General features: G+C 38.1%; 4 protein-coding genes and 1 pseudogene across 6 annotated transcripts; 4 read left to right on the top strand and 1 right to left on the bottom strand.

Moving 5' to 3' along the window:
* The first annotated feature begins 2,229 nt into the window (after positions 1-2,229).
* Positions 2,230-5,874, top strand: LOC147513157 (UMP-CMP kinase-like). 2 transcript variants are annotated; one of them, XM_086596166.1, is made up of 9 exons: positions 2,230-2,754; positions 2,830-2,883; positions 3,036-3,090; positions 3,184-3,301; positions 3,406-3,562; positions 4,263-4,343; positions 4,435-4,542; positions 4,862-4,927; positions 5,493-5,874. In XM_086596166.1, exons 1-9 carry the CDS (start codon positions 2,689-2,691, stop codon positions 5,502-5,504), a joined length of 717 nt encoding a protein of 238 aa, XP_086452292.1. In that variant the 5' UTR covers positions 2,230-2,688; the 3' UTR covers positions 5,505-5,874. The 2 variants fall into 2 exon arrangements, with proteins under 2 accessions (XP_086452292.1, XP_086452291.1); XM_086596165.1 differs by having other exon boundaries at positions 2,236-2,754; positions 5,490-5,874.
* Positions 5,875-6,633: 759 nt separating this feature from the next.
* Positions 6,634-10,593, top strand: LOC147513156 (nitroreductase family protein). Its single transcript, XM_086596164.1, has 3 exons — positions 6,634-8,255; positions 8,660-8,849; positions 10,086-10,593. The coding sequence occupies exons 1-3, from the start codon at positions 6,711-6,713 to the stop codon at positions 10,211-10,213; spliced, it is 1,863 nt and encodes a 620-aa protein (XP_086452290.1). The 5' UTR covers positions 6,634-6,710; the 3' UTR covers positions 10,214-10,593.
* Positions 10,594-11,420: 827 nt separating this feature from the next.
* LOC147513155 (pentatricopeptide repeat-containing protein At4g25270, chloroplastic pseudogene) lies at positions 11,421-13,418 on the top strand (annotated as a pseudogene). Its single transcript, XR_015215224.1, has one exon. The product of XR_015215224.1 is annotated as a pentatricopeptide repeat-containing protein At4g25270, chloroplastic pseudogene (transcript).
* Positions 13,419-13,710: 292 nt separating this feature from the next.
* On the top strand, positions 13,711-16,052 carry LOC147513154 (YCF20-like protein (DUF565)). Its single transcript, XM_086596168.1, has 3 exons — positions 13,711-13,809; positions 14,778-14,970; positions 15,567-16,052. The coding sequence occupies exons 2-3, from the start codon at positions 14,792-14,794 to the stop codon at positions 16,039-16,041; spliced, it is 654 nt and encodes a 217-aa protein (XP_086452294.1). The 5' UTR covers positions 13,711-13,809; positions 14,778-14,791; the 3' UTR covers positions 16,042-16,052.
* A 1,582-nt stretch (positions 16,053-17,634) lies between these two features.
* LOC147513153 (uncharacterized) lies at positions 17,635-20,152 on the bottom strand. The gene is made up of 3 exons (XM_086599520.1): positions 18,388-20,152; positions 17,969-18,305; positions 17,635-17,873 (listed from the first exon to the last, which is right to left on the bottom strand). Exons 1-2 carry the CDS (start codon positions 19,737-19,739, stop codon positions 18,182-18,184), a joined length of 1,476 nt encoding a protein of 491 aa, XP_086455646.1. The 5' UTR covers positions 19,740-20,152; the 3' UTR covers positions 17,635-17,873; positions 17,969-18,181.
* Positions 20,153-24,451: the final 4,299 nt, after the last annotated feature.

Genomic DNA, 24,451 nt, shown 5'->3' with positions numbered 1-24,451 from the left:
TCTCTTAGTCCAGCCTCATTGCTTACTCCATCGATCACCGCAGTAACGCGCGCCGTCATGGTTTGCAAGCTAAAGTTCATGTTCCCCGATCGACGTATCACATAGTGCTCCACTATATCGATACACCTATGTCATATTCCCACTCGCGTTCAGCAGGTCGAACACCTTAAATAATCGCCGGTGTTACCCATTTAACCGACAGTGGCGACTTCCAACAAAGCGCCAAGAAGTCGATACCGCGAGAACGGTATGTGCATCTCAAGGCCTCACCGCCCTCACAGATTATAACTCCACCGTCGGGCTGGTTATACTCCTCACTACTTAACATTTTCACTCGGCCGTGGCTCAGATATCTCCGTGTCGGGGACATTAATCCCATACGCCGCCTCATTTCGGGAAAGAGTTAGCAAAGACGACGGTTCACTCTTCTAGGGGCACATCGCTTGATGCCGACCTCTCCCTCGACTGACGCATTTAGCTAGCCGCCATCTCCTCGACCGAGATCGGGCGTTACCCCCCCATTCTATCTTCTTTCTTCTAACTCAACCCCACGCCGACACCTATCGGATTCTTCATCCTCGTGATTTCCACAACTCAAAGATATCTCGGACCTCCTCCGACCGAAAGTGTCATCGAATCGACATTATAACAACCCTTTTCTATCAAAGATTCAGTTCTAAACCCTATAGCCTTTACAATAACCTACTTACTTAAAATAACGAAGGCGGACAGAGAGGAAAGCAAATGGAAATGGGAAAGAAAAATGACAGAGCACTCCACACTGAAAACCCTAGTCGGCGTTTTTGCGGAAGAAGAAAACACGAAGTAACTTTTTCGTATTCCAAATCTGATTTTGTATAAACCGCCCGTTCAGTTACCAAGGAGTAATCATTACAGCCTACGCTGTAGCCCGCACACGTGTTCCAAGGCATCGCCCTTTTCAGCGATTCCGCGATAACGCGCGGCGACATCGTTTCGCTTCAACCGCTACGATTACATCGCGTGCACGTAAGTTAAAACTACCTTTTCCCCGCCAATTCACGCGAGGCCACAACATTCAAAAGTAGCGGCTACCCGGTCCGGTTCATCCACTCATCGTTTCGCCACGCCCACCACGCTTCGTCGACTCTTTTCTCAAGAAAGCGTTTTCCTTACACCAACGCCCCTATCGGAGGGGTGCGGTAGGGGAGCGATATCCTCATAGGGCATCGTGACCTTCGCGAGAGAGCATAAGTTTAACCGAAGATATCGACCTCCAAGACGGGGCGATAACGAGCCCACCCCTCGCAGACACCTGCGCAGCGCTAAAGATAGATGAATCCAAGGCGACCTCAAGACCGACTGCGAGCGAGCTCGAGTAGGTGGTGCGAACGGAGATACCTCGATCATTTAACACTTCGCCAAATACGTAACGCTGAATAGAAACACGCCCCACTTTGGTGTAATGATTGCCAAAATCTTAGTGGTAATCTCAACACCGGAAATAGGGACTACCGTGATCTACCCCCAATCATAACGGATCCAATTCAACACTCATCCGCGATCTCCACCCTACATTTGTACAAAAGAATACACGCGGTCGGAAGGATCTCCTCTCTCAAAACTCTATAAATACCACCTACATGGAACTACGCCGGACTGATTCTTCTCCCCGGAAAAAGGAAAAACGAGAAGATCGTAGGCAGATTCGCTCACAGCGACCTCGGTCACATCAAAAATCCTAACCCTTCCCGTTCATCCTAGTAGTAATTAGGAGAAAACCAAAACGCTCCTTTACAGATGGTACTTCGGAAGATGGATCTAATTAGTCTCCTCGGAGTCTGACGAAGGAGGAGCATACAGAGCCAGCATGAATTGAACTGGTGTCTTAGTTTTTTTTGCTAAATCTGGTGTCTTAGTTAATAAAATTGATCTGTTATAGTTCATGTTGTGTTGTGTTAAACTATATAAACTTATCGTGCATGAATAAATCAAAATTGTCTTTATTAAGATATTTTGTTTCAATTATATCATATATATGTTTTTTCACATAGCACTGAGTTAGATGGCCATGATCTCTGTAGCACTAGGCCACTAACCATGGAAGCCTCTTAGCTTCAATGGTGGTAAATTGTGTCATTCATATCGTCCAACATCATTTTCAAAAGTTCATTGTTCACATATATCAGTCAAACATGTAGGTGTAACTCTATTGCTTTTCAAATTTTCACTTTCCAGTACCGTGTTGATTTAAATTAGAAAGAAACACAATTTCGATCAGACAAGACAATAAAATGGCGAAAGTTGTCCTTTCCCATTTGAGAAAATCTGCCTAACCTCTTTTCCAGCAAATTATGTATTGGCTCATGCAAATAGAAAATTTGATCAATGCCAAATTTTGTACTGATTCGTGAAGTCACGAAGGAGGCATGTGTTATGGACTTATGGATTGTCGTCATAACTCCTAAGTCATAACCATAAGTCCGTGATTCGAATTTGGAAGGAAACGTCGGAATTTTAACGGAGATTTCGGTTTTCTTGAAAACCGAAACGGCATAAGACGGTAAGAAAAGTCACTTTTAAAATTGTTATTTAAGTTTGCGGCGAAAAGCCCATACAAGTGCCTATAATGCGCGGAAATTATTTGAAGAAGTGACACATTGAAGAAAGAAAACCAACTTGAAAAAAGAGATCACATACAACAGAAATATGTGGAGGCGAGTTTCTTCTCTTACTGGATTACTTTCTCATTCCAAACCCTCTCTTCTTAACCAGGTAATAATCTCCATCTGATCCTTTTTTTTTCCAAGTCAAATGTTTTAGCTTACTTTCATTCAATTGTATTTGTAGGCACCGCACAGATTTAACCTTTTGGAAGCCTTTACCGCTCAAGTTTTGACACGGGTAACTTTTTTTTTTCTTCTATAGTAGTAGAATTTAAATTACGTACAATATTTGTCATTCTATATATAATTGTGAATCTATAATGTTAAGCTTTCCACTTGTATAATCAAGTCGTGCTATGACAGAATGACAGAATCCTCGGTTTCATGTAGGCTAAAGATGGAGCATCACCAACTGTAAGAACCCCGTTCGTAGCATTTGTCCTGGGTATGTTTTCAATATTTAAGTAGTTTGTTTGGATTGGAGGAATACTATATGATTCCATATGCTTAATAAGCTCATGTCATACAATGCCATTAGGTGGCCCTGGTAGTGGAAAAGGTACACAATGTGAAAAGATTGTAGAAACTTATGGATTCACACATCTCAGTGCTGGTGATCTGCTAAGGCAGGCTATCTCTTCTAATTATGAGGATAGGTATTTACAGAAAATGAATATCTCTGTTATGCTGTTCTTTAAATTATATAGCATTTCTAACTACAAAAAACGCAGTTTAAGAGATTTTGTAATGTTGTTTTCAGTGCGATGATTTTTAACACGATTAAGGAAGGAAAGATTGTTCCATCAGAAGTAACAGTCCAATTGATTCAAAGAGCAATTGAGTCAAGTAGCAACTATAAGTTTCTCATTGATGGTTTCCCGAGAAGTGAAGAGAACCGCGTTGCTTTTGAAAAAATAGTAAGTCTCTTCCTATCTCTCTGAGTTCTTTATGAAGAGCCTAGCAGAAGAAAACCTTTGTTGAAGAGTTCATTGAAATATGTGTTTTCACCCTGTTTTTCAAATATACCTGCACCATCTGAAACTTATCGTTGGAGATGGAGAAGGTCTTCCACATCATGTATTCGCATTCAGGCAAAGCACAGTTGGGTTGCTTCTGGAAGATTTTACCAAGGCATTTTCAGATGTATTTGGATCTATAGGCAGCACTATCCATAGGAATTCATTGTTCCTTTCGTTGGCACGATTTTTTTTTTTCTGGCGTAAGCAAAAGCCAAAAGGACAATTTGAGTACAATAACAACAACACAAGAGTAAACAGGGTGGGGGAGGGTGGAAGTCAATTGTGTGAGGAAAAGTATGACTAAATTAACACGACTTTTTTTTTTGGTAAACAACACTTAACCGATGTTTTATTAATGGGAATCTCATCCTTAAATCTCTAGATAATTATCCTCACGATGATGGCATCTAAGTGCAGCCCTGAAGGAAACAATCTTCAACTGATATAGAGTTTCTTGTTTAAGGAAAGCACATTTAAAGTCCCCTCCCCGTAAATAGGTAATGGTAGGAGACGGATGTATACACCCTTTAAATTCCTCCGTACTACTCTAGTTTGTCACGTATAGACTTCAATTCCTAACATTTTAACTCCAATGTAGATTGGAGCTGAACCAGATGTTGTGCTTTTCTTTGACGTTCCTGAAGAAGAGATGGTCAAGCGGGTGCTAGGTCGTAATCAGGTTGTAGCGTATTATCAAATTTTCCTTTTTCCATTCGTCAAATAGGTTTTATGAATCTACTGACCGCTTTTTGTTTCTCTCATCACTGCAGGGAAGAATTGATGATAATATAGATACAGTAAAGAAACGCCTAGAAGTTTTTGCCGCACTAAATCTTCCTGTTATCAAGCACTATTCTGAATTGGGAAAAGTTCAAAAGGTAACATTGACCCATTACTGAAAATTTATATGGGGACTGTTGGACATAGAATGGATGTTACTTGGGTCTGTATTAGTATACGGCTATACACTTTAGGGATGAATATTGTTTAATTCAGCAAACATACGTATCCTTTTAATTTATCAACAATTCAAAATGTATGTCTTTATTTTGTGTATTTAGTTTGGTCAGTTACAACTTACAAGTCTAACTATCTGTGCGGCTATTAATTGTTCAGATAATGTAGATCTGTAAAGACTCGTGGTCATTTTTATATATGGTACTATAGGGGAGTAGTGATAGATGGTAATGTGTGCAGATCAATGCGGTTGGAACAACTGATGAGATATTTGATCGAGTTCGCACAGTTTTTGCTGCATATGAGGTATGAATAATACTTATTTTTATTTTTAACTAATGCAACTCTACAGCAGTTGAGAGTGAGATATAGTTCAATGGAATAAATGGCAAGTCAGTGTCTTATCTTCCTGTCTGGCTACAATCTATACTTTAGTTTTGGTAGTATTCAGAACCACAACTCTCATTTAATATAACGATTATCTTAGGGCACTGGTATGTGCCTTTACCTTTATGGTTACTGTACTTTTGAGGAGTATATGCTGAAATTTTGTGGAGAATTAAAACGGCAAAACTGATGTCTGAGGTTACACAATAACAAGTTTGTCCTGATTGTCATACTTATCATGTATGGCAAAGTAAGAACTATTACTTGCAAGTTGATATGGCTTACCTACCATTCAAATCACTTGTCCCTCGGAACAAATCTCTAGAGGCATTCCTGTTGAGATTGAAAAGTTCTTACCTATGCTGCCAAAATTTTCAGCTGGTAGACATGCTCTTTGGGTAGAAACTGTATTTTTATTATTAGATTAACATATTGGCTTCTTCAGGCAAAGTTTGATGACTTTGTCCATATTGTTGTGCAGAAGGCCATCATATGAAACATGAGATGTGCGAACGACAAGCAGCAAGAGAACACAACTGCTTCTATTATCCTTTCGAAGTTTTCAGACATCATCATTTAAAGATGAGGTGCACAGTGCGCTAATGGCTATCCTGAACTTGCTAAATTTTGTTCTCTTACACTAATACTACACCTCAAATTTTGGATAAAGCTGGGTTATGCAGGGTTTAAACCTGCAACATCTGTTCTTTCAAGACATGCAGCAAACCCTTTCAGCTTATAATGTAATGTCTCCAGTTCATATAAAATCAAATTTTGGTTGATGAGCAAGTGTAAATGTAATAATCCTTACTAGTGCATGTGGGGAGTTTTGGGATCGAGCTATTATTATATCATCTTTCATTACATTCTTCATTGTTTACCTGAGGAGTTTGCTATACCTAAACTCTCTCTCTAATAGTTATTAGTGAGCTCTTTTAACAGGGGACTGCTATTTCGTGGATTATAGTCGTAACTCATAAGCATCTGTTACTTGTTAGGTTAGTAGAGAAGTATACTTTTCACTATTCCATTGGTTTTAGTTGGCCGGAAAACTGCGTGATCAAACGGTCACTAAGAATGCAGTGGAACTCACTGCATTAAGGGAATGCACACAACTCCACTGGTTAATTTGGAATCAACAGGAATCATCAAAACTTTTGCTATTATTTTCGTCAAAAGCGACTTTAATAGTTAAGTTGTTTCATCATCATCAATCAGCTTAATAATTTACTTCAAACAGAAATAAGGTTGTAAGGATCGATTTGGAATGAGGTATATGAGTAAGAGGAATGCTTACGTCCTATTTTTCAACCCACTGGAGAAAAACAATCTCTGCATAGAGATTTCACAGGACCCATGCCTCTCAATCTCCCAGTAGTTACTAGTTAGACGATGAGAACCGTTATTATCTTGTAGTAGTCTTTAAAGTTTAGAGGGCAAAGATCGTGGCATTGGGCCAGAAGTCACACAAGTCATGATTTTGAGTAGCCTCTCAATCTCTTACGCGTATCTTGCGCCGAAGTTCGCAGACCAAATGGGCTTTTGGGCTTGCTATCCATTCTTGATCCAGTGCTCCAGACTACAATCACGAAGAACTGAAGAAGTCAAACAACCCCATAGCATCTGGAAATCTGGAACATTCAAATGATGTCCAGAACAAAGTGCAACACCAACAAACAGGAACAAAACCAGCACAAAGGAGATGTTACTCATTCCTCCTAGATTCTCTCCTTCCACCACCTTCACTCTCTCAAAAAACATGATACCCCTCAACAAAAGAATATTTACACCAACAACCGCTTCAATGTCTACTTCTCCCACTTCTTCAAAACAAGAATCAAATGAACAAGAGTTATTATTAGCCCAAGTCTTGAAATACCACAACCAAACCAAACACTCATTCAACAACTACGCAAGAGGTCCACATGGTCTTGACTGGGCAAATCAACCCAACCCATTTCGTCGTTACATTTCCTCCCCACTTCTCCCTCTTCAACACCAAAAACAAGACCCGTCCTCAATTTCATATTCTTCACTCTTTCTTTCTCCTCCTTCTCCACAACCCCTTTCTCTTGCAACCCTCTCACACTTTCTTTATCACTCTCTTTCACTTTCCGCTTGGAAGTCAACTGGTTTGTCTACTTGGTCACTTCGTGTTAACCCAAGTAGTGGAAACCTTCACCCAACTGAAACTTACATCATTTCTCCTCCTATTAACTCTCTTTCCGACTCCCCTTTCGTTGCGCATTACGCCCCCAAACACCATTCCCTTGAGCTTCGGGCTAAAATACCACTTGGGGTGTTGGACTTTTTCCCTAAAGGTTCTTTTCTTGTTGGGCTATCGTCGATTTTCTGGAGAGAAGCTTGGAAGTATGGGGAACGCGCGTTTCGGTATTGTAATCATGATGTTGGACATGCTATTGGTGCTGTTGCTATTGCTGCTACTGAACTTGGGTGGGATGTCAAGGTACTTGATGGTTTGGGTTATTCTGATTTAGAAAAGTTAATGGGATTAGACTGTTTTCCTACTTTACAAATTCCGTCTCGCCCCGTTAAGGGGAAGTTGCCGGAGATCGAATTTGAACATCCAGATTGTGTTATTGTTGTTTTCCCTAATGATAGTAAGGAATTTTCTGTGGATTATAAGAGTTTGAGTTCTTTGATAACGGAGTCCTTATCCGAATTGGAATGGATAGGTACACCAAATTTACTTAGTAAAGAACATATTTGTTGGGATATAATATATAGGACAGCTGAAGCTGTAAAGAAGCCATTGACACATGGGGATGGTTTTGAAATCAAGCCATTTCAAAGTAGTGGATTGATTTCAGAAGATTTGTATAAGGGGTTTACAGCGAGGGAAATTGTTAGAAAGAGAAGGAGTGCAGTAGATATGGATGGAGTTCATGTAATGAAGAGAGAAACTTTTTATCAAATTCTGTTACATTGTCTTCCTTCGGGTTCTCAAGGTGGTGGAGAGAAGCAAGGGAAACAGCTTGCATTGCCGTTCCGGGTACTTCCCTGGGATTCAGAAGTTCATGCTGTCGTTTTTGTTCACAGGGTGGTGGGATTGCCTAAGGGTGTGTATTTCTTGGTGAGGAATGAAGATCATTTTCATGATCTTAAGCAGGCGACAAGGTCTGAATTTGAGTGGGTGAAGCCTGAAGGTTGTCCTGCTGATCTCCCATTTTATATGCTTACTAGAGGTGATTGTCAGCAGATTGCGAAGCGACTTTCTTGTCATCAGGTATAGGATTAGGTTACTTATATAGTTATATGATATTTTACTATTCTGGTTCTTTAGTAGTATCAAGTTTGTGTACTGAAGAACTTAATTCATAATTTTTCTTTTAGCAGTCATATGACATTATATGCTTCTTTCACGAAGAAGATTCGGCAGTAGTATCACTTTCGTTTTTTTTGAAGAAGCGATGGACTTTACTGTTGAAAAGCATTGAACTTACTACATTTTAGAATAAGATATTAAATTCGGACCTTAGTGCAAATTTTACACATACCTTGGTTACTGATGTTCATCCTAGAGCCAAATGTGTGTTATTAGTTTGTGTAGTGCAGTGCCTGTGGATAATATTGTTATATGTATTAAGAGGCATTTCATTTACTTATTAAATCCCTGTTCAATAAATTTAGGACATTGCTGCGGATGGCTGCTTCAGTTTGGGAATGGTGGCTCGTTTTGGGCAATCATTGCGTGATAAGAATGTTTGGATGTACCCGCGGTTGTTCTGGGAGACTGGAATTCTTGGTCAAGTGTTATACCTTGAAGCTCATGCAGTTGGCATCTCTGCTACTGGAATAGGTTGCTACTTCGATGATGCTGGTAAGTCTTTCTCTATTGTAATGTGGTCTGTCATCTTTTTCCTCTAGAATGCAATGAAAATTATCCTCATAGATATATTAAGAGAGACTTGTTGGAAATCGCCGGTTGGGTTTGTCCAACCAAGAAAGGGAGACTTCTATTTGTGACACAGTCTTTTGAATTTGTTCACTGACTATACCCTTACTAGGGCTGCTAACTGAAACGAGCTAGTTGAGCTTCAGCATGTCCAAGCTCTGCTTATTTTTCTAAATGAGCCATAAACGTTGTTTAGGAGTGGCTCATATTGCAACATGAATGAGCTCGAGCGGACCAAAAAACGAGCTAAGCCCGAGTAGTTCGGTTAGTTTATAGCTAAGGGATGGTATATGACCGAGGCAGTCAAGCGTTAATATGTTAAAGCTCAGCTCATTTTCTAGACAAGCTCTGAAAGGCTCTGGCTCATAGGGCAACAGAAATGTGCTTGAGCAAACCAAAAACAAGCCGAGCATAAGTAATGAGTAATTCCGTTTGTTAACCAGCCCCACCCTCAATGCAAAGTAACTTTACACCTATTGAGCGCATGGTGTTCTGAGATAGTCATTCATTGCTTCTCCCTCCATCTTTTTTTGATTTTGTGAGAATATCAAGCTGAAGTGTCCTAATGGGAGGAAATAAGAGAAGAAAACATATTGCTGAGTTGCAATCTAGGAAGTCTTAAGCTGCGCGGAGCAAACGGTTTAATACAAATTTTATTGGAAGATGACTCCAGCACCCTATGATGCTCATAACAGTTTTAAGACATATCTTTTTGGAAGATGACTCCAGCACCAGACGAGTTCTCTTTATGCTCAACTATACTCATGGTATCCTATATCAGACATTTACTTTGGTCTCCTTAAAGGGCTCTGACGATTTACTTTATTAGATTTAATAGCAAGGGCAGCTTGCGCATATGAGATTTTAGGCTGAGGCTACCAGGTTACAATTGGGTGATAAAAAACGGATTAATGTTCACCTCAGCCTATTGTTGGATACTTTTCTTGGGAAGGTCAGCGTGCATAATGGTGTTAGTCTCTCACTTTTGGTATACTTCATCACCAAAAGATAGATTCACTTTTATAAGTCTTTGAACCTGCCCAACTCCAAATGCTCTTATAAAGTTTCTATCTCTTACTCTTCTTGTTTGATCCCCTTTATTTTAGCAATTTAGAGATGAGTTATGTGTGCTAAAGGGTTTCTTTTCACAATCTCTCGCAGTACATGAGGTACTTGGGCTGAAGGGATCAGAGTTCCAAAGTCTCTACCATTTCACGGTGGGAAGCCCGGTTGTAGACAAACGTATAATGAGTTTACCTGCTTATCCAGGCCCTGCTGTTGATGCGTAAATGCATGACAAATTCATTCCACAATACCTGACATATTCTGCTCAATGAGATGATATTGCCTGCGTTTGTATATTGGTAAATGGTCAACTAAGCCCATTCAAGTATTCAACGTTAGAGATGGATTTCTTCAAGCTCATATGCTGGTGGTTGCTTCAGTAGGCTTTGAGACGACATTTGATTATCTTGCAAATTTAAATTTTTGGTAACACAGGCATATCTTATAGCAGAGAATTCGTTCTGCCATTGGGGCGTAGCATCAAGACTGAAGGGTATGTACCTCATAGAATCTGCATATACATTAGCATTACCAAAGCAAACCTCTGTACACGCTGTAATCATTGACTGCTATGTATATATAAATGCTGATCTTGAAGTATTAACCTTTGCGAAGTCATTTGAACTTAGTTCGTGGAGGGGCCTTGGCATTGACAATTCTGTTAGCTAAACACTTCTATCTCTTGCCGTATCAATCTTTTGTGCCATCCTTCCAGATTCAAACACAAGTCAAAATCTCTCTCAACCATTTCACGGTGGGAAGCCTGTTGTAGAGTTTTAGCGTATAACAAGTATATAATACCTAGCCCAGATGTTGATGGGTAATTGCATATTTGTAACATTGCATGGCAGCTTCATTCATTCAACAAAACCTGTTATTCTGTGCTCGATGCCAACACCTGTACACATTGATACGGTTAACAAAGCTCATTAGAGATGGTGTAAGTTGTAACTCAGTCATATATTACAGGCTTTGTAAAAGATTTCCGCACACCGTCTACTTCGTGGAGGTGCAGGGATTCGAACCCTGATGTTGCCACAACCTACTTAATTAAATGTAAAGTCAAGAATCAGATAACATAATCAAGTTTTGTGCTACACCTTCGGTTTCTTTGTGTAATTAATCAAGTGAACGTTTTTTAGTGTAATGTTGTCTGCTGTCTGTTTAACATCCCCCCCTCACTTCTCACTTATTTTCTTCTCTTAAATTGTCGACAAAACCAATTTCTCCCTCTCTCTTTTCTCACCAATATGTCTCTCTTTTCTCCACTCTTTTTCCGCTCACGCCCCACTGCAATGGAGCATACTAATTATATTTATTTAAACGTGTCTGGGCTCTTGGGCAATGCGCATCTGAACTCCATAATTTGTTGGGTTTTGTTTAGGCCCATAGTCCGGGGCCTAAACACAGCACAGCAGTATATAACCAAAATCAGTTCTCTCATGTGAGTGAGGGATGAGGGATAAAATCCATGCAAACTTGTTTCACATGCAGCACTCTCAATGAACACTTCACTATTCGTTACCCACACTCCTTCATTATTCAGTTGCCAACAAAAAAACTCTCCCAAAAGCAAGAAAAAGAAAAAACAAGAACAACTCCAAAGACAGATTCAAAAACAAAAACAAAAACAAAACTCCATCACTTACCCAAAATCACCCCCAACACCACTTCTCATCCAAACTCCATACAAAACCCCCCAAACCAAAGACCAAGCACTTGATGCTATTATCAAAGACATCCAAACTTCAATAAACCGCGGCATAATTATCGATACCGAAATATTCTCATCACTTCTTGAAACATGTTTTCATACACAATCCATTAACCATGGTATACAATTACACCATTTAATTCCACCAAACCTTTTACGTAAAAGCGCGAGTTTATCCTCAAAGCTTTTAAGACTCTATGCATCATGTGGACTCATTGAGACAGCTCATCAAGTGTTTGATGAAATGTATAAGCGTGATTTATCGGCATTTCCTTGGAACTCACTTATTTCAGGGTATGCTGAGTTGGGTAGATATGAAGATGCATTGGCACTTTATCTTCAAATGGAAGAAGAGGGTGTTGAGCCTGATCAGTTCACGTTTCCTCGAGTTTTGAAAGCGTGTGCTGGACTTGGTTCGATTCGTGTTGGGGAGGCTGTTCATCGAGATATTGTTCGTCGTGGTTTTGTTTTAGATGGGTTTGTTTTAAATGCACTTGTTGATATGTATGCTAAATGTGGTGATATTGTGATGGCCAGAAAGGTTTTTAATAAGATTGGTGTTAGGGATTCAGTTTCGTGGAATTCAATGTTGACGGGATACATTCATCATGGTCTTATGGTTGAAGCCTTGGACATTTTTCGCGGGATGATTGATGATGGATTTGAGCCGGATTCAGTTGCAATATCTACAATTTTGTCAAAGTTTTCATCGTCTAAGGTTGCTTTTGAGGTCCATGCTTGCGTTCTTCGGCGCGGGCATGAGCAAAGTTTGTCCATAGCGAATTCTTTGATTGCTTTATATTCGAGCAAGGAAAGTTGGATGAAGCATGCTGGTTGTTTGACAAGATGGTGGACAGGGATGTTGTCTCTTGGAATACTATAATTTCTGGACACTGGAAACACCCTCAGGCTCTAGAATATTTTAACCAGATGGAGAATTCTAACATTTCGCCGGACAGTGTTACGTTTGTATCATTGCTATCCGTTTGTGCTCATCTTGGTTTGGTAGAAGATGGAAGGGAATTGTTTGTGAAGATGAAAAACAGATATGGAATAAAGCCACGTATGGAGCACTATGCATGTATGGTTAACCTCTTGGGAAGAGCGGGCTTGATCAATGATGCTTATGATATTGTAGTGAAGCAGATGGAGTTTGATGCAGGTCCAACTGTGTGGGGAGCTCTACTCTATGCTTGCTCTGCTCATGGCAACATGGATGTGGGTGAGACTGCAGCAGCAAGACTTTTTGATTTGGAGCCCGACAATGCACATAATTTTGAGCTTCTGATAAAGATATATGGCAATGCTGGTAGGTGGGATAAGGTGGAGAAGGTGATGCAGTCAATGGCAGATAGAGGTCTAGACTCGTAGTCACAAACATGTCTATTAGTGTATATTCGATACTTATGGCTCGTCACAAAGAGGTAATTCAGCGAAGATGTGGTATGACAAAATGGTTCTCTAAGAGAGATTTACTGTAAGTACCAATATATGTCACAGAGACACGGACTTAATTTCCTCTTGCAGCTTGTTACACAATCTCTTTGAGATGAAACCTTGTTCTTGATGGGAAAAAGAAAACTGAATAGTTTCTCCCCATTCCAGAATGTTTATGAAGCAAGCAGGCTAGTATAATTAATTGCTCTTGGTTCTGTAACAGCTTTGTAACACAAATTGTTTGCTCTTTAACATGGTATACGCAAAGTTATGGACTACACCTCCGGTTTTTCTTGTTAACAAATTGTATGTTTAAAGATATCTGGACCCGTTCAGCTCCACAAGTTGTTGGGCTGGATTTAGGCCTTTAGTGCGGTTGATTAGTTGAAAACGTTTAGAAAATTAAATCATTCCATAAACTAAAGAATGGGGTCAAACTTTCGTTAAAAACACAGAAAAAAACAATAATCGATTGTCCTTAAAGTGAAAACTGTAGTGAAAATTGACTGTATGTCTGTATATTTAAAAAGACTATTAAAGAGTGAAGACCACAAAAACCGAAGGGCTAAACATCCACAAAAACCGGGTTTACAAGAAAACAAACTACTAACCCACAGAGAGAGAGACTTTGGAGAAGGAAGAAAAGAAGACGGTTTAGATATTCTTCGAGTAAGCTTTTATTGATTCTCTCTTTATTCGTGTTCCTTACTTAATTTGTTATTTATTATTAGAGTTTTACTTTGCACATTTTTCTTCAATCGCGTTCTTTAACTTTTGAATAATTAGGTACCCTTTTTACTCATTTTAAAAGGGAGCATAGTTGTTGTACACGTAAAAGTTTTCCAAATGGCAGTCCAAACTCCAAACAGACCCTTTAATATTTGTATTAAGTATTAAGCAAGCTCACGAGATTTTTTCCCCACAAATAATCATTTACACGATTCGTACCCATGTGTATTGCTGCTATTCAATGATGTTAGTTGAGAAGACTGTTTACATTTTCACTAGATTATTACAATGTGGTTGCAACTTGCCATCAAAGATGATATTCAAACGAGTTATTATTTTGAGGTATGTGTTTTTCGTCTGACCTTGATAAAGTTCGTTGAATGAATGTGTAATTAGCATATAATGGGGTAAATTAGTTGATTAAAACCAATAGAAATGAATTGCTTGATAAATTAAAATAATGTAGTTATCACTCAAGTGCTCAGTTAGAAACAAACCTAATGTTCGACAAGTTTTTAGTCAGAGAGAATGGTTTTCACTTATGTATATATGTCGAGAATGATCTTTTTCTAGACTTGCTTTTTACAAGTTGTAGCTTGCAACTAGGGCTGGTGCATCATAATAAGGATATATATATCTTTGTGTAGTTAGTTTAATTGGACAAACTTCTACTATTGGGTAATTCGCTATCTCTACATATGATAGAGGTAACTCTTGGGAATCGTTTGCCAACTCACGGTATTGAACAGTTCTACAACTTGTTTCATTTGTGTGGGACACTCAATTCCTCCCTGCTGGTCTTTTAATTTTGGCCAGTCAATAACCAGTTTTTAGCTTTTTGTTAAATAACAATAGGAAGTGTATGTATTTTTGTACTTTTTGACATTTGTTCTTAACTATACTTGTAGGCTCATGCACAGCAATGGAAATTAAGATGTTGGTCTTACCTAACTATCCAAGAAATGCTGTGCTTCGAATTCCCAATTTTTTTAGATCAAGATTTCTGGATGTGGCTTGTCTCCGCAGTCATTCTATTCTGCGGTTGTATCCACGACTTGGTTTCTTTCATTTACCACTGTCTTCTTCAGCGTTAAGTTCCAAGTAAGTTCCATTTGTAGTTGGCTTTTAAAACTCTAAAGATATTAAAAATAGGATATATGATGGTTTACTTTTGTTCAGAAGACAGGATGTTTGTCTGTGTATGTGTGCATGTGTATACTGAATTTTCCCACTTTGTCTTAAAGCATAGCAGTAAAAGTTACGAGTTGATTCTAATATTATAATTATGGAGAATTACGATATGTATAGTTATTTGTTTCATCCTAGCTTATGGTGCATAATTGGATGTATTGGTTAATTGCAAATGTTAAGAGTTAAATGGTTAGTTTTGTAAATTTATAGACCCGTGTTATATTATGGTGGATGTATTCCGTCTTTGTAAAACTGCCAAACTGTTATTGGTGTGCATGTCTTTTAGTGTCAATAAAGTTTTTGGTCATTCAAGTAGTAGTCCTTCCTTTCTAATGAAGTACAGAGCTAAGCTCCCTTCAGGGTTCTGATTAGTTCGAAGAAAATGACAGTAATTCTCTCTAATTAAAAATGGAAGTGCTGAGATTGTTCCTGACAATAAGTAGATATCAGCTTTTGTTTTAATTTTTCTTCATATAAATGATATGAAGTTACTTGGTTTACTCTAGGAGAATGAGTATAGCCTGGCCTGCTAGGAGCAGTGTAGATGGTGAAGGATCTGGTTCTACTGGGAATAGTCCTAATGGCCGAACTCGATTAGTTAAAGCTATTCAAGATTTTCAAGACAAGTTAAATGCAAGAATTGCGGAGATGAAGAAAGGTTTCCCAATGAAGGTACTGTGTTTCTTGGTGGGTTTCTACTGTGCAACTGCCTTTGCCACTGTTATTGGGCAAACAGGTGATTGGGACATTTTGTCTGCTGGCTTGGCTGTGGTGGTAGTAGAGGGAATAGGGGCTCTCATGTATAAGGCTTCTTTTCCTGTACTTAGCCAAATTAGGAGTCTAATCACAATGTTTAATTATTGGAAGGCTGGGCTTTCCTTAGGTCTTTTCTTGGATGCATTTAAATATGAAATGGATGATGTTTTTGGGTTATGTAACCCCGTCAATTTTGAAATAGATGTTTTACCCATAGGCTTGTGATGCCCTCTCTACCTCTGTCTTTTTGAATTTGTTCACTGATACTTTCTTTTGGGTGGTCAGAAATTGTTATACAATGTCAAAATTGATTTGGTGAAGTTTCTCTTGCTTGCCAAAATTGGTGCGGGGACAAGAGACTTGACGCTAGAGCTTTATCCTTTTGGAACCCATACTAGACCACTGTGTCTACAGTCTTTACAGAAATTTCGCACATTCTTGTGAGTGTGCCACACGGACCTACTTTTAGACCTACCATTGCGACTCACTATTTGGATACCGTTGGTTTGCATTGCAATACACATCAGTAGGTTCAAATAGTAGGTCAAATAAGTGGGTCGGTGTAGCATTACTGCATTTTTGTTTATATGACGCCACCGCTCTCCGGTCTATGAATTTTGTCTGGGTCTTATTTAAGTTAATGAAGGATTTCAAGTGGTCACCCTGCCGTTCCTATTGCGTTATGTCATATGTGAACCCTACTCTATAGGGAATGCATTTTGGTTCAGAATTCAGTGAAGTTCAAATCCGCATTGAAGGGAGCCTTATGCTGAAGTTTTTGCTGTCTTACAGACGAAAGTCTCTATCTTTTACTTCTTCGTGAGAAAACTGAAAGAGATGGCGATCGAGACGCAGCGAGTGAAAAGAGAGTGAGGTTACAGGCGAGTGAGATCGAGGAAGAAAATTGGATTGAAATGGAGTCAGATTGGACACTTGAAATGGATTTTAAGCCCTCTCCGGCTCTCCCCACACACCCCTGGCCCTAACGCAATTGTTGGCTCAAATCAAAAACAGGAAAGGTCCAAGTGTCCAACACAGGACAGTTGGAAGGGTAAATGCGTAAAACAAAACCGCTTTGTTAGGGGTAAACAACACATTGCAGACATTACCGCGGTTTCTTGTGGTATCACCTTTCACTTTGCGCCAACAAGCACTATTCAATAGTCCAATCATTGCGGGACATTTCTAAGTGATGGTATTTTCTAGGTTACATTGACACGGGCACGCGTATCGTGTCCGACACAAATATGGGGTGTCGGATACGGCGAGTTGTAGGAGTTTGACACCGGGACACGGATAAAAATAATTAATTAATTTTTTAATAGATATAAAATTTATAGGGTAAATTAGCGATTGCCCCCTATTTTGAAGATTGGTTTTGCGATACCCACCACATAATAATTTAATTCGGATTACCACCCACATTCTAACTTCCCGTCAGTCAAACAGTTAGTTGACTTCATTGACCGTGGTCAAGATTTTTTGCGGATGTCATGTATCATCGTGATATATGACATGTATCACCCTCTTACACAATGATACATGACATGTATCACGATGATACATGACGTGTAGCACGATGATACAAGACATATATCATCTGCTAGAAATTTTGACCACGGTCAACAAAGTCAACTAACTGTTTGACTGACGAGAAGTTAGAATGTGGGGGTAATCCAAATTAAATTATTATGTGGGGGTATCGCAAAACCAATCTTCAAAACAGGGGGCAATCGCTAATTTAAATTTATAAATTAGAAGTTTTTTCAGTGAGAAAAATAGTGATAAATAGGAGAAAAAAGTATTGCATACTAAACAAATATGAAAGTGACTATTAAAGTGATAGAAATATAAAATGAGCATATAGTTGACTTGTTGGGAACTTACAAAGTTGCATAATATGCAAGCAAAGAGAATTGCAAGTTGCAAATAATTTGGAACTTAATCCACTAATCTCCCAAAATGTGTCACACATCCAAAAAAAATAGACAGAGAGCTCATATATTTCATGACCAAAGTGTAGTTTGTCAAACAATTCTCCTACACACAAATTTGCTCTGCAACAGTTCAAAAAAGTTGTTTTAGATACTAAAATATTTAATATTATCATTATTATCATTCTAATATTCTACAAAAAAATCAAAATATATACCTCAAACAAAAAAGTCCCAAAAAAGGAGAAGGAATTTCTCATTGAGTCGATGTCCCCTCCTCATCTTGAGGAGGAACCGTCTCAAAGAAATTCAGATTAGCCATCTCCAACTCAGTAGGTCCTTCCATGCTTGATTCATCACCAAGTACGTCCCAATACTTTGTAGGACCCTTAGTGTAATTCTCATTATTTCTTGATAACAGTCAAAGACTACTATGGACAAAAACCAAATCCTCCGCTCACTTTGGGTCCAATCGGTTGCGCTTTATACTTTGAATGAGACCGTATGTTGACCAATTCCGCACAACAAGAAGAAGAACAAGGTTGATTCATCAACCTATGTATAAAAACGTAAAACAAATATATTAGTCTTCCGCTACACAAAAAAACAACAAAAGATAACATAAATTAAAATGTACCTATCTGCCAAAATGGCAAGTGCAGGTGCAGTTGATCCATAATTGTTCCACCAAGCTGAAGCATCTTCAGTATACCTATCCTTTTGTGACTCCCAATCTGCAAAGCCTCCCAAGCAACCAGAAAACCTCCCATATTCTTCTTTGACCTTCTTTCTTTCATCAATATTTGGAAACAAGCGTTCGAAACAACTATTGTGCCCTGTTGATATCTCCCCATCACGATGTGGGGCCACACGCTGCAAACCACTTCCTCCTGCTAACCACTTGTCACTATAAAACTTAGGATGTAAGGAGTGTGCAAGACAAATGAGGAGAGTATTGCTTTTGTCCCACCTTTTTACAAGAATATCATGGAGTTCAGTGTAAAAGTCTGACTTTATTTCAGTAGCTACATCTTTATTTTCATGCTTGTAAACAACCATTCTTACTTCTTCGATCATTACATCCCACATATCATATACCAAGTGCAGCGATGGTCTATCGGTATCACAAACCCTTAGCATGCCAATGAGTGGATTCATAAACTCAAGTAAATAAGCCACATTTTCCCACCAACTATCATCTACAATTGAGTCTTTTACAGCTTGAGCTTTTCTCGTATCATCGCCTTTGTAAAATTTCCAATCAGCATCACAAACCATAGATAGCAAAGAAGATTTGACTTCATATAATCGGCGAAGCATAATGATGTTTGAAGCGAACCTTGTTTCAACGATACTCAATAGCTTCAATTTTGCATACTTCTTGTAAATCAACAAAGCATTGTTGTGATTTGCAACAAACATCTTGACAGCTCTAGCTTGCACAATCAGCTCTTTGATCCACTTACAATGGCGAAATCTAGACACATCTCTAGGAGTTGGGTCGCACACATCTTTCAATGCTAAGTTCAATGTGTGACATACACATGGAATCCAAAATATGTGCGGGTGAGCATCTTGAACTTTCTTTGCTGTGGCAGCCATTACAGGTGCATTGTCAGTAACTGTCTGAACCACCTTAGATGGTCCTACTTCATTAATTACATCTAATAACAAACCAGCAATATATGGACCATCCTTCAAATTTCCAGAAGAGTCGATTGCCTTCAAAAATACAGGTCTGCTTCCAGAAGAATCCATGAAGTTAATGAGTGGTCTGTTGTTGTTGTCAGTCCACCTATCACTTATATTGGAGACACCAATCCTTCTCCAACCATTTTTTGTTGAAACCAGCAAACTCTCTATGTGTTCCCTCTCCTGCTGTAGCAAAACTGTTCGAAGACGATCAACAATTGGTGGTATATTAGCCCGTAAGGTTATTATCACATGCAAACTGGATAACCTCCCTAAACAGAGGTGATCGGAGTGCATTGTTGGCGATAGCACAACCAAAGAAAGCACGAGCAATCAAATTATCTAGTTTATCTCTTGCAGGCATGTTAAATAACTCACCCAAACCTCCATCACCCTTTCTCTTTATCAAGCCATAGTTCTCGACATTCGGGAGGGGGATTGATTGCATATCAACTCCTATTGCCTTCGCATCTGCATCAGCTTGGATTTTTAAGAGTTTTTCTAAGGTATCACTATCAACAGCTTCACAAATTTCTATTCCAGAACGTGGGATGCGTTGAAGGTGATCCCTCACTCTCGTATACGAACCAGTGAATTCTAGTTTGCAAAACTTACAGCGGCACCTGTTATTTCCCCCACCATCATGCTTTTCAAGTTTCTCGATATACTTCCACAATGGAGTTTGCGGTTTACTTGCCTTGGGCTTGCGTTGTTTTGGAGAACTCATTTTGTTCACTTTGAAAAATGGCAACAGACAAACAAGAAGTCAGCATTTTTATTATTGACTAAAGTTGGAAGAAACTTTACTAAAATTGGAGGGATCTAAGAGTATTTTAAACGTTTACCTTTGTGAGGAATCTTTGTATGCGGTGATCTTCAAGTAATAAAATCTAGATGTACGAAGGTTAATGCCTTTGAATGCGACAAATCTAACCCCCCACTTGGTTCCATCTTTGTCGGTTTGAGCTTTAATGTTGTCTTTATGTTGCTTTTAGTGAAGCTGGAGAATTTTATAAGGAAAGTGAGTGGATAGTGACAAACCCTATCTCTTATCTCTTTCTATTTATATGGAAAGTGAGCCTTGAGAAAGTGAGAAGTCTATCTTGTCGGATGATACGGTGCGCTACCCCTTACTGATTCTAATGAGGTGTCACTAAATAGGTTATAATAATCTTCTACTTAATTTTGTAGAAGATAAAAGGGCTAAATGATTTTCTTTTGCCAATTTATAATCCACAATAACATTTAGTTAATGATAAAAGTTATAACATGAAATTAACAATACCGTTTAATTAAGATGGGACTAAATTACGCAAGTAATATATTATTAAAGGAGGACAAAACACTTAGTGTGAGCGAGTCGTAGATCAAGAAAACATGGAGTCGAGGGAAGCCACTAGGGACGACACTCCAAGTGACATCCAAATATTTCTTTTGTTCAAACGTGTGTTCAAGTGTCGTCTGGGCTATTTATCAACTGATAGCGAGATGGAGAATTCCCCACCTCCTCTATCAACTAATAGTCTATTATCTACGGTTTAGCACTCCCATTGGATAGAGTTTTTGGATACTTTGAGCGTTAACTTTCCACTCTATACGGTTTACACTCCCCATTGGAGACGCCCTTATAGACCATATAATCTATAAGGGTGAGACGTTCAATTATATGTTTCAAGTGTCAAAAACCTTTAATAGGTTGTCATTGGTGAGCCGAGATTTGAAAACTCTATAATCTTTATCATATTAGTGTCCCTCGTCGCTATTCTATAATTTTTTACATAAGTGTACACATAAATATATGAATATCATTTATACCTAAAAAAACCTGGTCTCAACTCACTTTGCAAGTTCATCTTTTGAGTGAGATGGTTGTATAGATGTCTATGTATCGATTCCACATTACTTTAGAACTTTGTCTATATATCGATTCCCTAGTACTTCAGAGCTTTGTTTATTTTAAAATTTCCGATCAAATCCGAACATGAACTAATATTGTTTGAGGAATATTAATATTATTAAATAAATATGTTCGTTTTGTTTTACTGATAATATGTGTCAATAAATTCATAATAGTTCCCCATAACACTATTCTAGGGTACACATAGTATAACAATATTATTACAGTAGTCCTTTGTCTATTTCAAAAACTTCTAATCAAATCCGAAAATGAACTAATATTTATTGATGATTTTTTATTTTTTATCTTTCTTCTTTTATATTATTTATTTGTTTCATTTTTTTTTTTAAAAAAAATCTTAAGTGTTAAATACATATTTGTGCCCAATCGCCGTATTCTAAAAGGTGCATACCAGGGTACACATATAATAGCAATATTATTACAATAGTCCTTAGTCTATTTCAAAATTTTATAATTAATTCCAAAAGTGAATTAATGTTGTTTTGATGAATTTGTTATATTTTTCTCCTTCTTGCTTATTTTGTTCATTTTGTTTATAATAATAAGTGTTAAGTACATATTTGTGCACAATCGCCCTATTCTAAAAGGTGTATACTAGGGTACAATAGACCTCCGTCTATTTGAAACTTCTAATAAAATCCACAAGTGAATTAGTGTTGTTTGACAAAAAAATTTCAAATAATTGCATGCAAAAAAAAAAACAAAATGAAGGAAAAAGAAACTTAATAGAATGGTTCAAATTGAGTTTGTGATAAAATGACATCAATTCAAAGCACTTTACCAATAATAAGTTAAATGATTTGTGATTAGGTTGTTTTCCTATATTTTAATTTGTTAATGTTCAGTTGAATTTTATTTTATTTTTCGTGCAATTTAATATATTTTTCGTATGTACAATATTGGTACCTTTGAGATATATCAACACAATTTGACAAATATATATATAAACACAATTAAATTTGAATAATAGTATATATAAAATTCATTTAGTACGGTATTAAACCAAAACTACTATAAATGCCACTTAATTGTAATTAAGATGGAAGTAAAACAGAGATGGAAGTAAGTAACTGAAAAATGCAATATGACTATTAGAATTAAACCGACTTAGAGAGAACACCACACTAACTTAACATGTATTGAATAATTGAGAGAATGAGATAGAGAATTCTTATTCATTAAGGTAAGTTTGAATGGGAGGAGGTTACATTTATATACAACTAGGTAACCTCCCTTCCAAGATAAAAGATTACCAGGATAAACACCAAGATAAAGGATTACACCGAGATAAAGGATTATCAAGATAAACACCAAGACAAAGGATTACCAGGATAAATACATATAAGGAGGTGTCTCATATGGGTTCAATGGTGGGCATCCATATAGGCCCACAGATTTCATAACACTCCTCTTTGGATGTCCACCATTATTGTATAAATTTTGGTGGATGCATATTTTGTAACATTCTTCTGGATGCTCTATAATTATCCAATGACAGTTGCCTCATTAAAACCTTGCTAAGGAAAACCCAGTGGGAAAAACCAAAGCGAAGGAAAAATAGTACAACATTACTCAGAATCATTGTGACTTGCTTTATACTGCCTCATTAAAACCTTTAGTAGGAAAACCCAGTGGAATAAAACCTAGGTAAGGAAAAATAATACAGTGCATATGTCCGCCTGGGATACATTCTTCAGGATGCTCCCCCTATTTTATTACCCCCTAATAAAAATAAGTCTTTACATGGCTTGGTGGTGAAATCTTCGCGATTTAAGGAAGCTATTGCTGGATCTTGCTTTGTCGATTGCCAAGACATAGTTGTATATTTATTAATAAAAATTGAACTTGTTTGAGAGTGACCATTATGAGGGTCAGATGAATAACCAAAGACTGCATATCCAACTAGATCATAGTCATTAGTGGAACCATAAGAATAAAATAGTTTCATACCAGTTATTCCATAAAAATATCTCAATATGTGTTTAACATCATTCCAGTGTCTAAGTGTATGTGCACAATTATATCTTGATAAGAAACTAATAGAAAATGCAATGTATGATCTTCTGCACGTATTGTGATAGATACATAAATGCTTCAATATCACTCAAGTAGGGTATTTTTTGTAGGATACGTTATTTCATAATGAATATTTCTACAAACCGCGAGAACCCACGCGCAGCGGAATCAATGGGGTTCTCACGAGTTTGGATAGAGAACATACCTTTTGAGAATCGGCTTAGATGTAATCTCTGAGAATCAAAGCTTTATCAAATCCGAAATCAACCCCTTGATCTTCTGTTGTATTCCTTTAGAATAGATTGGACGTTGTGTGGACAACGATCTACCAATCCCCTTCTTTCTCACAGATCTAGATCCAATTTTGGATCTATCTTTCCTTGCCTCTTTTTCTAAACCAGGTGAATAGTGAATAGGTTAATTTCGGCCAGAGAGAAAGAGTATTCTATTTATAGGCTACAACAGGGACCATGAGGAGAAATTCGGGTTGGGCCTCATGACGGGATTGGGCTTCCCATGTTCGCCCCGAACACACGGCCAAGTCCGTCAACAAATGACTTATTCCACTAAAGGCCATTGTTGCACTACCACCCTAATCCCAAATTACGTGTCAGCGTTTATGGGCTCCATATTATATGCTCGTTGATCTCCCAGTGTTTAAGATATCGAATGTCCGTTGATTAAGTCAAGTTACTGACAACTACATTAATCAACTTCTTATGTCCTTGAGTAGTACCACTCAACCTCATTGTCATGTCGGAATAAATCCACCTGTAAGATTTACATGACAATCTTTTTAAGCTCCTCAAGGGGACATCATCAACCCGATTTCTTGCGGGACACGGATTCCTTCTATAATCAACATCACACCTTACATACAATGTCATTACCCAATCCATTGAGTTTGTTGATTCACAAATGAATCTTACTCATTGATGATTTAAAGCAATGTACAATGCATGTAAGTGCCCATTATTATCCGGATTAGGAGGACAAACATCCATAATAACAGAGGCGTTTGTTCTCTTATATAGTCAGTATAATGAGAAACAACCTCACTTGGTCTTGTTCAATA

This window comes from Coptis chinensis, chromosome 3 (assembly GCF_015680905.1).
Source record: "Coptis chinensis isolate HL-2020 chromosome 3, ASM1568090v1, whole genome shotgun sequence".
NCBI classification, from domain to species: Eukaryota; Viridiplantae; Streptophyta; class Magnoliopsida; order Ranunculales; family Ranunculaceae; genus Coptis; species Coptis chinensis.
This window is presented reverse-complemented; position numbering and strand designations above follow the sequence as displayed.

What these genes read in the sequence shown, in the direction of transcription:
- LOC147513157 (XM_086596165.1), top strand. Translation starts at nt 2,689, where the DNA reads ATGTGGAGGCGAGTTTCTTCTCTTACTGGATTACTTTCTCATTCCAAA. An exon ending in CCGCTCAAGTTTTGACACGG is followed by an intron (nt 2,884 to 3,035) that starts GTAACTTTTTTT and finishes GGTTTCATGTAG; the next exon opens with GCTAAAGATGGAGCATCACC. An exon ending in GTTCGTAGCATTTGTCCTGG is followed by an intron (nt 3,091 to 3,183) that starts GTATGTTTTCAA and finishes CAATGCCATTAG; the next exon opens with GTGGCCCTGGTAGTGGAAAA.
- LOC147513153 (XM_086599520.1), bottom strand. Translation starts at nt 19,739, where the DNA reads ATGCACTCCGATCACCTCTGTTTAGGGAGGTTATCCAGTTTGCATGTG. An exon ending in CTTGCCATTTTGGCAGATAG is followed by an intron (nt 18,306 to 18,387) that starts GTACATTTTAAT and finishes TTTTATACATAG; the next exon opens with GTTGATGAATCAACCTTGTT.
- LOC147513156 (XM_086596164.1), top strand. Translation starts at nt 6,711, where the DNA reads ATGTTACTCATTCCTCCTAGATTCTCTCCTTCCACCACCTTCACTCTC. An exon ending in AGCGACTTTCTTGTCATCAG is followed by an intron (nt 8,256 to 8,659) that starts GTATAGGATTAG and finishes CAATAAATTTAG; the next exon opens with GACATTGCTGCGGATGGCTG. An exon ending in TTGCTACTTCGATGATGCTG is followed by an intron (nt 8,850 to 10,085) that starts GTAAGTCTTTCT and finishes AATCTCTCGCAG; the next exon opens with TACATGAGGTACTTGGGCTG.
- LOC147513154 (XM_086596168.1), top strand. Translation starts at nt 14,792, where the DNA reads ATGGAAATTAAGATGTTGGTCTTACCTAACTATCCAAGAAATGCTGTG. An exon ending in TCTTCAGCGTTAAGTTCCAA is followed by an intron (nt 14,971 to 15,566) that starts GTAAGTTCCATT and finishes GGTTTACTCTAG; the next exon opens with GAGAATGAGTATAGCCTGGC.